At 46.1% G+C, this 16,406-nt stretch overlaps 1 protein-coding gene across 1 annotated transcript in view; it reads left to right on the top strand.

Moving 5' to 3' along the window:
- Positions 1 to 16,406, top strand: part of LOC120943782 (carboxypeptidase O-like) — a 51,279-nt gene that overhangs the window by 27,531 nt on the left and 7,342 nt on the right. Inside the window, exons 6-9 of the mRNA XM_040357329.1 lie at positions 1,528 to 1,632; positions 3,871 to 3,981; positions 9,781 to 9,868; positions 14,614 to 14,816. Coding sequence (XP_040213263.1) covers positions 1,528 to 1,632; positions 3,871 to 3,981; positions 9,781 to 9,868; positions 14,614 to 14,816 — 507 coding nt within the window. The remainder of the gene's footprint in view (positions 1 to 1,527; positions 1,633 to 3,870; positions 3,982 to 9,780; positions 9,869 to 14,613; positions 14,817 to 16,406) is intronic.

Genomic DNA, 16,406 nt, shown 5'->3' with positions numbered 1-16,406 from the left:
ATTGGAGGGAAGCAGTATGGCAGGGTACAGGGTGACAGTCAGCAGCACAACCTGAACACTGTACTCACTCTGCTGTGACAGAGAGTTTGTTGCTTACCAGGAGCGGCCTCGGGGCAGGGATCATTTAACCTACCGTTCTGGAACAGCCTTGAACAGCCTTGAGGTAGCAAGCAGGAATCAGAGTCAGGGGGCAAATCTGGGAGGCGGATGACTGCTTGCCTCTTGACTCTTGGCTGGATAGGAGGGCCGACGGGGTGACAGCCTGCTCCTGCAGCCGCTAAAAGACCTGCATTAGACATAAGGAAAATAGAGGAGATCGGCTCTCCTATATGCCGTCCCACCAGCCCTCCTATCCAGCCTGGTACTAACTGAATCCACAGTGTAGCATCAAGAGGCAAGCAGTCTTCCGTACCCAGGACCGCCAGCTCTGCCTCCCAGCTCTGCCCCCCGACTCCGGGACTGGCTCACACAAGTATAGACATTCTTGACAGGGGAGCCGCATGCAGCCTGGGGCCAGGTGGCGATCGCGACTCTTGCGCCCCCTATAGCTACGGCCCTGCATCCAGCCTTGAACGCTAATGAAACCTGACCCAGAGTCAATGGCTCAGACCCTGAGCCAAACTATACTTTCCCTACATTACTACTAGTAGTACACAAGAGGGTGCAATACATGCATAGGACCTGTGCGTGTATGTAAACAGCAATTGTATCACACATTGATTCATTGACACCACACGCAAACATCAGCATGAGAAATATATATCTAGAACCATAATTCATGGGTGATTCTAAACTGTCAACCTGTAAAGTCTTTTAAAGCATCACCTATGGAAAACTTTAGGTGTTTGGTATCTATTTATTCAACACAACTCCATATTTATATTTTACCAAAACACTGGGTATTATATTGTGTTTGCTTGCACTAAAATAAATGTTATTGTGTCTTGTCCTGATAATATGCATTCGATAAATGGCTACACAAATACTGTGTGACAAAAAAAATTGCAATGGCCACCATTCTATTCTCCAGGGTCTCTGTTTTCACACAACTCCAGGAAATTTTTAAATGATCCCTTGCAGTGGGGGTACAGCTTGTATTATTTAGGGGATAGAGTGGTGCTGATGGCGTTGGGGGAACACCGTCCCTTGGAGTCAACACATCCAATGCAAGGCTGGGGGATAAGAGGCAGCGGAGAGTCGAGTAATTCTTTTCTTATCTTCTTTCTTTTTTTTTTCCTAGACCTAAATAATCAACCTTTGCAGCCACACTGCAAAGCACAATTTTGTTCTTTCCTGGAGTTGGACTTTAACTGTGTTAATGTTACAAGAGGGCTTACATCAGGGCTAAACAATAGTCCCTGATTTCCTTCACACCCAGATCCTGAGGCTGAGTAATCTGTTTTCACAAAGCATGAGGTTCATGAACACTAAACTCCTATTTCCACCAACGATCTTCCAGATGATCTTAAAACAAGGATATTGAGATAAATTGCATGTGTGTCATTCTTACAAATGTATATCTTGTAGGTTGGATTGCCTTCAAAGAAGACGAAGAAAGTTATAGTTATGGATTGTGGAATTCATGCACGGGAATGGATTTCTGTAGCTTACTGTCAATGGTTTGTGAAAGAGGTATGTACGTATAGCTTCTTATTTTTAACATGCATCATGGCTCTGTAAACATCAGCTTTGAACCACAGTTCACTGGGGCAGAATGTGCACCTGCAGTGATTGCATTATGGGAATTGTGGGCCAGATCCACAGCCAGCAAGCGCAACTTAAATTTTCCGATTTAAGTTACACCGCCGCAAAATTTCTACCTAAGTGCCCGATCCACAAAGCACTTACCTAGAAATTTGCAGCGGTGTAACTTAAATCTGTCCGGCGCAAGGCGGGCCCAATCTAATGGGGTGAGTCCCATTTAAATTAGGCGCGCTCCCGCACCGGACGTACTGCGCATGCTCCCGACGCTATTTTCCCAACGTGCTTTGCGCGGATTTACGTTGCGCCGAGTTTTGAGAATCGCGATGGGTGTAAAAGAAAAAAAAAAGAGTTGCGGCGGGAAAAAAATAATTAAAAAATAATTGACAGCGACGCGGGATAGAAGGGTATACTTTTACATGGTGTACTAAGTTTACACTTTGTAAAAGTAGCCCTAATTTTGCGACGGCAAACTAACACTTACGGAGAAATAACGAAGGGAAAAAGCTTTGTGGATCTCCGTAAGTGCTAATTTGCATACCCGACGCGGAATTTCGACGAGAAATGCCCCCAGCGGCGGCCGCGGTACTGCATCCTAAGATCCGACAGTGTAAAACTATTACACCTGCCGGATCTTAGGAATATCTATGCGTAACTGATTCTATGAATCAGTCGCATAGATAGAAACAGGGATACGACGGCGTATCAGCAGATACGCCTGCGTATCCCTTTTGTGGATCTGGCCCCGTGTTACCAAAAATGTGTAGCAGAATACATATTGGCCTAAATTTATAAAGAAAATAATGAAATTTAATGTTTTACAATTTTTTTAATTGTATATGTTTTATAGTAGAAGTTAAAAAATATATATATATTTTTTTTTTAATGGTTGGTCTTTTTTTTTATTTCTAGCGCAAAAAAAAACTGAGGTGATCAAATACCACCAAAAGAAAGCTCTATTTGTGGGAAAAAATTACAGTACTTAAATTTTATTTATGTGACACATTGCATAACTGTGCAATTATCAGTTAACCACTTAGAGACCACCCACTGTATTTATACTGCGGCAGGGCGGCTCTATTGCGCGAAACGTTGTACCTGTACACTGTTTCGTGCATGAGATACTAAATCAGCTCCCCTGCACAGCGGGGGAGCCAATCCACGGGTTCGGCAGGCCCGATGTCCGCCGGTCACCCACGATCGCTCCATAGAGGGGCAGAATGGGGAATGAGGATACCCAAGGCAGATCTCCATTCTGACAGGGAAGTACACTGAAAACTTATGTTCCTAGTAATCAGGAACAATGATCTCTCTGTTCTTTCTGTCACTACTTCCCCCACACATTTAGAAAACACTAACAGGGAACACATTTAACCGTTTGATCACCCATGATGTTAATCCCTTCCCTGCCAGTGTCATTTATACAGTGATCAGTGCATTTTTTTTGCACTGATCACTGTATTGGTATTACTGGTTCCAAAAAAGTATCACTTAGGGTCAGATTTGTCTGCCACAATGTCGCAGTCCCGCTAAAAATCTATCACATAGTTTGTAAACGCTACAACTTTTGCACAAACCGCAATGTACGCTTATTGGAATTTTTTTTACCAAAAATAAATAAATAATAATAATACAAAAAAATACATATTGGCCTAAATTTATGAAGAAATTCTTTTTTTTTTTTTTTTTTTAGGGATATGAGTTATAGCAGAAAGTAAAAATATATTGTTTTTGGCTGAATTCGAGTTATGTGAACCGGCTCCATAGAGAGCCGGTCAAAATCTCCTGCTATTGCGAATTGGATGCCGCGAACTCGCATCCACTTTACAAGTGTGAACCCAGCCTTAAACTCAAATTTCAAAAATATTCACGGAATGCAGAGTGCACCAGGGTTCTGTTTTGATGTATGTAGGTTTGCTTGAGCTGAGAACCTGTAGGCATTTAATGAGCACCTGATGGAGATATTCTAAAAATGTATGACCTGCCTTGCTGATGGATTCCTTTGGATTCTTGACTCTTGAGGATGAGAAACTATTGTGAGTTCCATAGGCTTCATCAGCAGATTCTCCAGAGCTCCCTTCATTTCATCCTTTGCTATTTAGCCAGTCTCTACCTGAAGGTTACTAGAGGCAGCTAACAAGGCCCTATCTAACTCTTCTATTTCTCCAGATTCTTGCAAAGTACAAGAGTGATGCATTGCTGAACAAACTTCTCAAACAAGTTGATTTCTACATCGTACCTGTTCTAAATGTTGATGGATATATTTACAGCTGGACAAATGTAAGATCATTCTTCATGTTTTCATGTCTTCATGTTTGCTTTTATTTGCCCAATAAGAACGGTGTCACTAATATTTAATGCATTTTTTATATTTTCTTTGTTGTATTATGCTTTGCTGAATAACTATGATCTTATTACCATTATTGTTATTGCTTGAGAGTAAAATATGTGATCAACCAAAATGTTATCAGCACAGGCCTTCAAATTTTTGTTTTACAATGGTATTCTGAGATTGTCAATTTCAGTTATTTAACCTCCCTGGCAGTATGATTATGTCAGATTTTAGGTACTGAAAGCGGTACAATTATTTTGCATGGAAATTTGGCGTTTTATATTGTAGGCAGGGCTGGACTGGGACAAACATTTGGTCCTGGACTTTATCCAGACTGGCCCACTTTGACAGGTCTCTCCCATGGCGGCCGGACAACTGCCGCCCCCACCGGCCACCCAAGCCCCCTCTCCCCCTTCACTAGCCACTAGCCGTTCTACTTTATTAGAGTAGAACACAGGGGAGGGCTGGGCCAGGGGGCAGGGTGGCAATTGCCTCCCAAGCCACCCGGACTTATGGCCGGCAGCCGCTGCCCGCTACCATTTTTTATTCTGGTCTAGGAAGTTGGGCCGGGGGCATGGCCTTGGTGGCCGACCACTTATAGTCCACGCTCACGCTCAAGCTCCCGGTGGGTGGAAAACAGAGCAGCGCAGAGGTAACTACAACTCCCGGAGACCGGATTCTTGGAAGCAGGGTGTGCCAGGGAGTCGGGACGCAGGGCTGGATGCTGGCTGCAACTTGACCCCAGGACCATAAGCATTACCCCCCCAGGAGGCTGTGGCATGCAAGGACCTGCTGAGATCACTGTGGTTAAAGACCCTGACACCCATAGCTGACCCCCCCCCCATACACCCCATGTAACCTGCCTCAGTGATCAGGCTGCATTGATGGGCACTGGAGTTGGCTGCACTGGTGAGGCTGCATTGAAAAAACAGATGGGCCATAGATGGTGAGCTGATTCGGCAGTTCAATGGGCCAATTGACTGAACCTGCTTCCCAGGCCTAAGGCTGCCAGCCCTCCCCCCTAGAACGGTTGGTACTGGTATTCTTATAGGCAGTACCAGTGGGGAAGCTAGACATTATTTCACCCGGGGCAAAGGATCAGTTCGGTGCCCCCCCCCATGGGACAAGATTAGGCAGAAGTGAGAAAGCTGTTGAGTCAGCTGTCTGTCCCCTCCCCCGTGCTCCTTCTGGTTCCCCCATGCTCCTCTGGTCCTCCCCCTGCTTCTCTGTTTCCCCCCAGGTGAGCGCTGCGGGGAGAGACAGAGGAGCGGAGGGCGGCTGTCCGCTGTCACTGAAGCCAGCCCACTAAGCCATCGGCCCACCGGGAAACTCCCGGTAGTCCCAATGGCCAGTCTATCCCTGATTGTAGGCTTGTAATTCTTAGGAATAACTCACTTAAATCTGTCCAAACAAGAGTCTAGTAGACATCCCGGGTATGATAAAGTTTGAAGCACAAAATCTTAAATTATAATATAATAAATAACTATAAATAATTATAACAAATAATGATATAATAATAATAAAAATGTATCAAAAATGTAATCAAATCAAAAACACTGAAATTTGCTCAGTTGCAGAATTGTCGCTGTCATTACTTTTAGTGTTTGATGACGCATTTCCCCACAAATCGCTAACGCTCAATTCTGCAAGTGATTCTAATTTATTATCACTGTTTTCTAGCTGGTCTAAAACCACTTTTGACATAAAGGGACACTTTTTGGTTGCTATGGACAATCTACAGTTTCCAGGCAGAAAGAACAGTATTTATTATATAAAAATGCATGCAGGTCACTGGACAGACCACTAGGGACAAATGGGGTGTGTAACTATTTTATACAGTACTGTAATCTGTAAGATTACAGTATACTGTATGTGTATCGTGTTTTTTTTTTTTATTTGGCACCGATCTCCACCCCCATGCATCGTGACGTCGCAGGGAATGGAGCTCAGCGGCACTCGGGGCACTGTGTGAATCGAGCGAGGAGACAGCTCGCTCACACAGCGGGGAGACATCGCAGGATCCAGAGGACAAGGTAAGTAAACTCTGCCTGGATACTGCGATGCAATCCCGTGTCTGGCTCGGGGATACCGCTAATGGTATTGGATTTCCACCCCGAGCCAGACACAGGATTACCGCCAGGGAGGTTAATATTCCATATTTAAATAGTACATTTTAGGTGATCACAAATTTTGAATTAGCATTGTAATGTTACATTTTTACCAAGCCTATGCTTTGCCCATGGAGGGCAAAGCAATAGGTTTGTTTTAATGCCCCTTTCTTTGCAGCCCATACGTATCTTTGTTTGCTCCCCTGCCTCTGTCCAACTAAAAAGGCATTTTTTAAAATGAAAATAAAAAAGAATTCATACTTACCTGTTGTGTGCAAAGATATTGCAAAGAGGTCCCTCACCTACGCAGTACACAGCTGGAACTGTCCACTCTTTCCTCCCGTTGTCCCCTTAGCAAGCCATGTGCTATGGAAGCACCCATGCGGGCATGCTCCTACTCCAGCGCATGTGTGTCCATAGACACACACAGCATCAGTGAGCCTCGTCCCCACCCTTTTTACAGGAGTTTGACTTACAGCAGCAGGAACCTATGGCTTCTACTGCTCTCAGCATTTCCTGTTAGACCAGGAAGAGAGGAGATCGGTCCTGCAGCGGTCTGGTAAGTGTGTAGGGATGGTTGGAGTAAAGGATAGTTAGAGAGGTGTTTTTAACCTTAATGCAGGGAATGATTTAAAGTAGATGTAAACTCCATTCATGAAATCTATCTGTAGTGTTTACGTATCCCTCTCAAAAGCCCTAAGTGCCGTTGCTTCTTGCTGCTCCATTCCTCTGTTATCAGCATGATAACTTTTCACAAGCTCTCCAACACACAAGATAAAAGCAGCTGGAAATTTGTATTGGGGAGGGGGATTAGAGGGAGATTAGCAGAGAGCTTGTCTATTTACAGCACAGCTCTCACACAGTGTAAGTCCAGACTCTCCTCCCAGCAGGAAGAAACATTTATAACACGGTGTGCATTTTCTAAGAAACCTTTCACACTGACAGCACCCGTCCTTAGTGCTAAAGCACTGCTCATTTTAGCAGCGCTTTAGGCCTTGTACACACGACCAAACATGTCCGCTGAAACTGGTCCGTTGGACCAGTTTCCGCGGACATGTCCGACCGTGTGTAGGGCCTACCGGACAGTTTCCCAGCCTAGCAGACAGGTTTCCAGCGGACAAAAGTTTCTTAGCATGCTTAGACATGTCCGATGGTTAGTACGACTCATCGGACATGTCCGCTGGCCCGAAATCCCGCACATGCGTCGAATTGATTCGACGCATGCGTGGAAGCATTGACCTTCTGTGTCAGAGAACGTCGGTGACGTCTACGTCACCGCGTTCTCTGTCCGCGGGGATTTTGGTCTTATGGTGTGTACACACATCAGACCAAAACCTCCCAGCAGACATGTCCGATGAAAACGGTCGGCGGACCGTTTTCATCGGACTTGTCTGCTCGTCTGTACAAGGCCTCAGTGGTGCTTTTCGGCCACTAGAGGGGCAGTTTTAGCCCCCAAAAAATGGGTTAAAATGCTTTTAAGGCACTTTGGAAGCATTGCCCATTCATTGCAATGGGCAGGGCATTTTGGGAGCACTAAATACAGCACTCTCAATCCATCTCAAAGATGCTGCTTGCAGGACTTTTGGTAACATCCCACAAGCGCACCGCCCGAGTGTGAAAAGTCACACTGAAGTGAATGGGAGGCGGTTTTCAGGCACCTAGCAGAGGCTATTTCTAGCGCAAAAGTGCCTGAAAACCACCCCAGTGTGAAATGGGTCTAAAGAATATACACTGAGCAAAATTATAAACGCAACATTTTTGTGCTTTCCTCTATTTATCATGAGCTGATCTACAACTTTTTCTATGTACACAAAAGGCCTATTACTCTCAAATATTGTTCACAAATTTGTCTAAATCTGTGTTAGTGAGCACTTCTCCTTTGCCGAGATAATCCATCCACCTCAGAGGTGTGGCCTATCAAGATGCTGATTAGACAGCATGATTATTCCACAGTGTGCCTTAGGCCCCGTACACACGACCAGTTTCCTCGGCAGAATTCAGCTTCCGACCGAGTTTCTGGCTGAATTCTGCCGAGAAACCCGGCCGTGTGTACACTTTCGGCCGAGGAAGCCGACGAGGAGCTCGGCGAGGAAATAGAGAACATGTTCTCTATTTCCTCGTTGTTCTATGGGAGCTCTCGCCCCGCCGAGCTCCTCGGCGGCTTCAGTGCTGAACTGGCCGAGGAACTCGATGTGTTTGGCACGTCGAGTTCCTCGGCCGTGTGTACGAGGCCTCAGAGTGACCACAATAAAAGGCCACTCTAAAATGTGCAGTTTTATCACACAGCACAATGCCACAGATGTCACAAGTTTTGAGGGAGCATGCAATTGGCATGTTGACTGTGGGAATGTCCACCAGAGCTGTTGCCCTTGAATGTTAATTTCTCTACCATAAGTCGTCTCCAAAGGCGTTTCAGAAAATTTGGCTGTACATTCAACTGGCCTCACAACTGCAGACCACGTGTAACCACACCAGCCCAGGACCTCCACATCCAGCATCTTCACCTCCAAGTTTGTCTGAGATCAGCCACCCGGGCAGCTGCTGCAACAATCGGTATTCATAATCAAAGAATTTCTGCACAAACTGTCAAAAATCTCAGGGAAGCTCATCTGCATGCTCATCATCCCCATCGGGTTCTTGACCTGACTGCATTTCGTCATCGCAACTGACTTGAGTGGGCAAATGCTCACATTCAATGGCGTCTGGCACTTTGGAGAGGTGTTCACTTCACGGATGAATCCCGTTTTTTTACTGTACAGGGCAGATGGCAGACAGCGTGTATGGCGTTGTGTGGGTGAGCGGTTTGCTGATGTTAATGTTGTGAATCGAGTGGCCCATGGTGGCGGTGGGGTTATGGTATGGACAACGAACACAGATGGCATTTTGAATGCACAGAGATACCATGACGAGATCCTGAGGACCGTCGTTTTTCCTGACGAGATCCTTGGCAAGAATCTCTTGCCGCCCAAGTGTACAGACGCTCCTTTCAATAGAACCGTGGTTCTTTTGAAAGGCAAGAACGCGGTGACGTCATCGCACACGATGAGCATGCGCTTGTCACATTAAATGCCGTCACCGCCATCTTGCTGCACCCTACCTATGCCTAGGAAGCTACCGTGCATGCGTCGAAGTAATTTCGAGCATGTGCGGGTTTCCAGGTATGTATACACACTCTCAGGTTTTCTCGACAGGAAAACACTGCCGAGAATCACAACAAGAAAATAGAGAGCAGGTTCTCTATTTTCTTGTTGTGATTTTAGGCAGTTTTCTTGATGAGAAACCTGAAAGCCTCATACACACGCACAGTATACTCGGCAAGAAAGCTCTGCCAGCAGTTTTCTTGCTGGTTCTTGCCGAGAAAACCGAGCGTGTGTACGAGGCTTGAGACTGCTGGGCTGCTGTTTTTTTATTAGAGAACAACTGTTCAACTATTGTATGTGCTGACAGCACAGGGTATGTTAACCCTTCCTGCAACACTTAGTAGCGTAAAAAAAAAGGGAAAAGATCTTCATATGTATTGGTGTGTATGCAGTCAGACTTTATCACAGTAATAGATAGTGTGGGTTCAATTAGGCTTTTATGTTATGCTATTAAGTGAAAATATAAATATACTTCTATATACGTCATCTTTAATATCAGGATCGTCTCTGGAGAAAGAACCGCTCACCACAAAATGGGACTTGTTTTGGAGTGGATCTGAACCGTAATTTTGATGTAAAATGGGGTGGTAAGTACAAGTTGTTACATTCTGTATTACTCAGAGATTAGAGACAGAGGGCCTGATTTACTAAATGAAATGAAGAAACATGGATAAATAACGTTGTTGTTTGCACTGCAAGCTTTCATGGGCATGAAAATGTACACATGCATAGTGAATGTTATTCCTAATCTTCTTTATCGAATTGTACAACCGTGGGGGAGATTTACTTAAACTGGTGCACACAAAATGTGGTGCAGCGCTGCATAGTAACCAATCAGGTTCTAGGTTGCATTGCCAAAGCTTAATTGGAGTTAGAAGCTGATTGGTTACTATGCATAGCTGCTCCAGATTATGTGTGCCCCAGTTTTAGTAAATCTCCCTCAATGTTCAATGCATTTTGCTAGTGTTGAACATACAAAATGATGCTACTACTTTTGTGTGTTCTGTCCTATAAGGTGCCCTAAGAAATGTTTTTTGAAAAATACAAAAAATTCTAAATAAAAACATTTTGTGGTCACTTTACCACATGCAGAAAGAGTGTTATTCAATCACTTGTTTTAAATTGGTTTAAGCTGAACTCTCAGTAACATCTCCCCACTCCAGAACCAGAATACCACTTGGCAGTCTTGACTTCTACACCAGAGCTTGGGAAATACTCTGTGTGATTCCTGAACAGTGATAGAGTTTGGGTTGACCACTACCTTGTGCTCATAATGAATCTCCAGGATTCATAACTATTTGGTCAGAAAGTTTGCAGGTTTTCAGCAAAATAAGAAAAAAACTGTATAGTAATGCAATGCACAGCCTTTACCCCAGGTCAGAATCACATGGGCAATGTTTTGACGAGATGGATACCCAAACCCGATATTTATAAAAGAGTGAGCTCAGAACAGCCATAGAGGTTGATTTACTAAAGGTAACTTAAGTGCACTTTGCCATCTGCAAGTATAGTTGCTCTAGAGCAGGGATCTCCAAACGACGGCCCTCCAGCTGTTGCGGAACTACACTACAGTGCTCACCCTCCACTCTACTTTTCTCAGTGCTGTTGAAAATGTTAACATTAACATATCTTTCCATCTGCCTCTTCTCCAACATGCCTTAAAATTCTCTTGCAGTACAATATCCACAGACAAAGTTTTACTTTATGTTGCAGGAACCTCCTGAACCAGAGGCAGTCCAATCCCCCGATCTCCACACAGTTCCTTGCTAGGTGCTTTCCCCTCACATTCCCCAGGCTGTATTTGGCATTTTGACAATTGCTCTCAAATCATTTGGGGGTATTCATTTTTCATTGGTGATATGAATTGCTACTACTATGCAAGACAGTATTGTTTGCATTTTGTTTCAGCTAATCATATCTCTGGAGAAGGGATGGGTACTAAACTCACAATTAGGAAAGAGTTATGTGGAGATCAGAACATTGGGCTGCTTTGGGTTCCGGAATAAGTGGTTCCTGCAACATAAAGTAAGATTGTATCTGTGGATATTGTACTTTAAGAAAATTTAAAAGCATGTTAGAGAAGGAGAAGACAGAAAGATATATTTAAAAAAAAATGATGTTAATAATGTAAGTCCTGATCTTACTGGTGGCATTCAGTAGCTAGACAAGCCAAGACAGAATACCAGTTGTTAAGCAGGTTTTATAGACAGTTTATCTGTTCTTAATTCTGTTCAACCAAGTTCTTATGTGTTATGAAAAATATTGAAGGTCGAGTAAGGCCCCTTTCACACAGGGGCGGGAGGTGTGGTGGCGGTATAGCGCCGCTATTTTTAACGGCGCTATACTGTTGGAATTGCGAAGTTTTCGGCCTCTATCGGTGCAGTTTTAACCCCCGCTAGAGGCAAAAAAGGGTTAATACCACCTGTAATGCACCTCTGCAGAGGCGCATTGCGGTGGTATAGACGCGATTTCCCATTGCTTTCAATGGGAAGGAGCGGTGGAGGAGCGGTGGAGGAGCGGTAAACACACCGCTCCTCTCACCGCTCCAAAGATGCTGCTAGAAAGACTTTTGGAGCGGTCCTGCTAGCGCACCGCTCCAGTGTGAAAGCCCTCTGGCTTTCACACTGGAGAAACAGCAGCTGCTGTTTAGGGTCGGTTTGCAGGCGCTATTTTTAGCGCAATAGCGCCTGCAAACCGCCTCAGTGTGAAGGGGCTTAAGTCAACATATGACGACTATACTTACTGTAGCATGAACCAACTTACCAACTTTAAATGCGTTGTAAAAAATGAAAAATGACTGGCTCTGTAGGTCGTGTTTCTTAAAGCAGTAGTTCACCCTCCTTCACCTCATTATTCCATTACTTTCGGCATCGTAGCGCGAGCTACGGTATGCAGGTCTTAATTTTTTAATCCCCGTACTCACTGTGTTATCGATGATTGAAGAATCCGACTCCCGCGGGGAATGGGCGTGCCTATGGAGAGGGAGGATGATTGACGGCCGGCTCTGGCACGTCACGCTCCCCGAAGACAGCCGGAGTAGGTCTCGGCTATTCACAGCGCCTGCGCACAGGCTATGCGCAGGCGCCGTGAATAGCCAAGCCTATTTCGGCTATTTCCGGAGAAGCGTGACGTGCCAGGGCCGGCCGTCAATCACCTTCTCTCACCATAGGAACGCCCATTCCCCGGATTCTTCAATCATCGATAGCACAGTGAGTACGGGGATTAAAAATTTAGGACCGGCATACCGTAGCTCGCGCTACGATGCCGAAAGTAATGGTCTAATAAAAAAAAACATATTTTTTTTTTTTTAACAGGGTGAACCCCCGCTTTAAGGCCCCATGCACACGAGATGCTGCTAAACTCGAGTTCAGAGGCATTTGGGCATTTTTTTCAACTCCCCCTGAACACATTTAATGTTATCCTATGTGTCCATGCACACAATCACGTTTTTTGGCATTTTAAAGCAGTTGGGTTTATGTCCGTTTTTTCAGATGCAAAATTTTGGGTTCAGAAGCGTTTTATTTTTGCGTTTTAAACTTTGGGAGGGTCTACAATGTCTTTGAGATAAGCGCTGACAGCCGCAAATGCGGTAAAATGCCGATAATCGCGGCAAAACGCTGCGCAATTCGCGGCAAAAACGGGGCCTAAGTGTTAGGCGTCGTACACACGACCGAGAATCTCCTCGTAAATGAATCATCGTTTTCCTCGACAAGTTTCTTGTCAGGCTTGTTGAGAATCTTGTCAAGCTTTCTTTGCATACACACTGTCAAGACAAAATCTCGTCGTTCTCAAACGCGGTGATGTACAACACATATGACGGCACTATAAAGGGGCAGTTTGATTCCTCTGGCACAACTCTTGGGGCTGCTTTTGCTTATCTCATGTTACTGCGTGTTAAGTAAAAGTTTGGTAAGAGATGATTTGCTGTTACAGCGTGATGAATGTGCAATCTCCATTACGAACGCTAATTTTACCGAAGGTGCGCTCCCGACTCATACTTTATTCTGAGCATGCGCGGGTTTTTAAGCATACACGCGAACGTGTTTCTCGTCATAAACCAGCCCGACGAGAAACAAAACGAGGAAATTGAGACTCCCGGCGAGAAAAAAGAGAACTTACTCTCTTTTTTTCTCGTCGAAATCCACGACAGTTTTCTCGACGAAAAACATATACACGACCGTTTTCCTCTGCAAAAAAGCTCTGCCACCAATTTTCTTGATGGATTCTGTTGAGAAAAACGGTCGTGTGTACGAGGCCTTACACCTTTTTATCATGAAAATGCTTTTTATATGCAATACTGCTAGAAAGATACTTACCAAGATAACAATATAGGAGCTTCTCTCAATACTAGTTAAGTCACTGATCCAAAACAAAGCATTCCCATATCAGATGTGAAATATCTGCTTGTTCTGAGCAGCAACTCATTTGGTAGTGCAGCAGTGATCAGTATGTTAGTCTGGAAGCCTCTACCTTCAAATATAATTCAGCAATGGCATCTGCCATTTTTCTGTCTTGACAGATTTCCTTTAGGCAATGTAGCACAAACCAAAATACCAAAAATTTGGTCTGGTAATAAAAGTTCCTATTTCTTCATAATTAGAGAAATACATAGGAAAATCTTCTAAAAAGTCTATTTGCTTGGCAGAGGATCCAATAGGAGCCCTGTACACACGGCCGGGAATCCCGTCAGGAAAAAAAAACTTTGGTTTTCCAGACGGGATTCCTGGCAAGCTTTTCTTGCAAAGCCGTGCATACAGACGGCCATTCAAAAGAACCGCCGTTCTTTTGAATGGCAAGACCGCGGTGATGTCATCGACTACGACGAGCCGGTGCCCGTCACATTCAATGCTGTCGCCGCCATCTTGCTACACCCCACACTATGCCTTGTATGCTACCGCGCATGCTTCGAAGGCTTATCGAGCATGTGCAGGTTTACCTTCGGACAGGTAAGCATACAGACGACCGGTTTTCTCGGCAGGAAACACTCTGCCGGGAAACCCGACGAGAAAATAGAGAGCAGGGTTCTCTATTTTCCCGTCGGGATTCCGGGCCAAATGCTCTCCTGGCAGTTTTCCTGCCAGGAAAACCGGTCGTGTGTACGAGGCTTAACTCATAAATTGAATGAAACCATTGTTTTGGCATGACAGCCAAGCTACAAGCATTTTTAAAAGAAGAGATCATCATGTGTTTCTCCCAGCACAGATTTCCTTTGATCCCACACTTTTTATTTTATCTGATGACCACTTTGCTTCACTTAATGTTTTCTTAATTTTATCTTTATCATTTCAATTTCAATAACTCATAATTCATTGCATTTTCCTGATTTATGTAGAGCTAGGTGCATCAACAAACTGTTTGGATGTAACTTTCTGTGGACCGTCAGCTGCTTCAGAGCTAGAAACAAAAGGAATCGTCCGTTTAGTGGAACAGCACAAGCCAAATATTCTTATGTATTTTTCCATGCACGCTTATGCACAACTAATTCTTCTTCCTTATGGATATACAATGCAGCCATCTGAAAATCACGATGAAATGGCAAGTATTGTTGACCAATTTTATTGCTAATAAGGGGGATTTCCAGTGACATATTCTTGGCATCAGGGCTCGAGTCCTGCGGGAACGCGTGGGAACGGCGTCCCTGCACTTTTTTTGCAGCAGGAACGCCGTTCCCTTTGCAGGACTAGAGACGCCCGAGCGGCAATCGGTATGAGGTATGTGGCACCCAGCATTCGGCACCCTCCTCCTCCCTCAGCGCCTAGTCCACCTACATGCAGCTCAGCGCTACTTCCGGGTACTTCCGGGTTTCCTCACACTCTGTGGTCGGCTCTAGGTATGGTGGACTGGTGGAGCAGGAGGCGTCAGGGAGGAATATGCTGGTGGTGGTGCTGGGGACCTGACTGGGACACCCAAGATGAGGTGGAGGGAGAGCTGTGCGAGGCAGTGCTGCAGCTGCTGGGGGGAAGGTAAGGCTGGTGCACATAGACCTGTGTGTGTGATGTGGGGTGAGCTGTATTATATGTCACACTTCTCCCCGTCACACTGCTCCCCCAACTGACACACTGCCCCCCAGAAACTGCTCCCCCACCTGACACACTGCCCCCCCCAGAAACTGCTCCCCCACCTGACACACTGCCCCCCCAGAAACTGCTCCCCCACCTGACACACTGCCCCCCCCAGAAACTGCCCCCCCCGCCTGACACACTGCCCCCCCAGAACTGCTCCCCCACCTGACACACTGCACCACAGAAACTGCTCCCCCACCTGACACACTGCCCCCCCAGAAACTTCTCCCCCACCTGACACACTGCCCCCCCCAATAAACTGCTCCCCCACCTGTCACACTGCTCCCCCACCTGTCACACTGCTCCCCTGGCTGTGTCTAAACCCCCTCCCTACCGCCCCTGGCTGTGTCTAAACCCCCTCCCTACCACCCCTGGCTGTGTCTAAACCCCCTCCCTACCGCCCCTGACTGTGTCTAACCCCCCCTACCGCCCCTGGCTTTGTCTAACCCCCTACCGCCCTTGGCTGTGTCTAACCCCCCTACAGCCCCTGGCTGTGTCTAACCCCCCTACCACCCCTGGATGTGTATAAACCCCTCTACCACCCCTGGCTGTGTCTAAACCCCCTCCCTACCACCCCTGCCTGTGTCTAACCCCCTCCCTACCACCCCTGCCTGTGTCTAACCCCCCTCCCTACCACCCCTGCCTTTGTTTAACCCCCCTCCCTACCACCCCTGCCTGTGTCTAACCCCCCACCACCCCTGCCTGTGTCTAACCCCCCACCACCCCTGCCTGTGTCTAACCCCCTTCTACCACCCCTGGCTTTGTCTAACACGCCTACCACCCCTGCCTCCTGTCTAACACCCCTACAAACCCTGTGTCTTACCCCCTTTTTAGCACCCCTGCCTGTGTCTTATCCCCTCTTTAGCACCCCTGCCTGTGTCTTACCTCCTCCCTAGCACCCCTGCCTGTGTCTTACCCCCTCCCTAGCACCCCTGCCTGTGTCTTACCCCCTCCCTAGCACCCCTGCCTGTGTCTTACCCACTCCCTACCACCCCTGCCTGAGTTTAACACCCCTCCCTACCACCCCTGGCTGTGTCTAACCCCTCTCCCTACCACCCCTGGT

The sequence above is a fragment of the Rana temporaria genome, chromosome 6 (genome assembly GCF_905171775.1).
Source record: "Rana temporaria chromosome 6, aRanTem1.1, whole genome shotgun sequence".
Lineage (NCBI taxonomy): Eukaryota > Metazoa > Chordata > Amphibia > Anura > Ranidae > Rana > Rana temporaria.
Note: the sequence above shows the minus strand (reverse complement) of the source record. Positions and strands in the feature narration are given on the sequence as shown.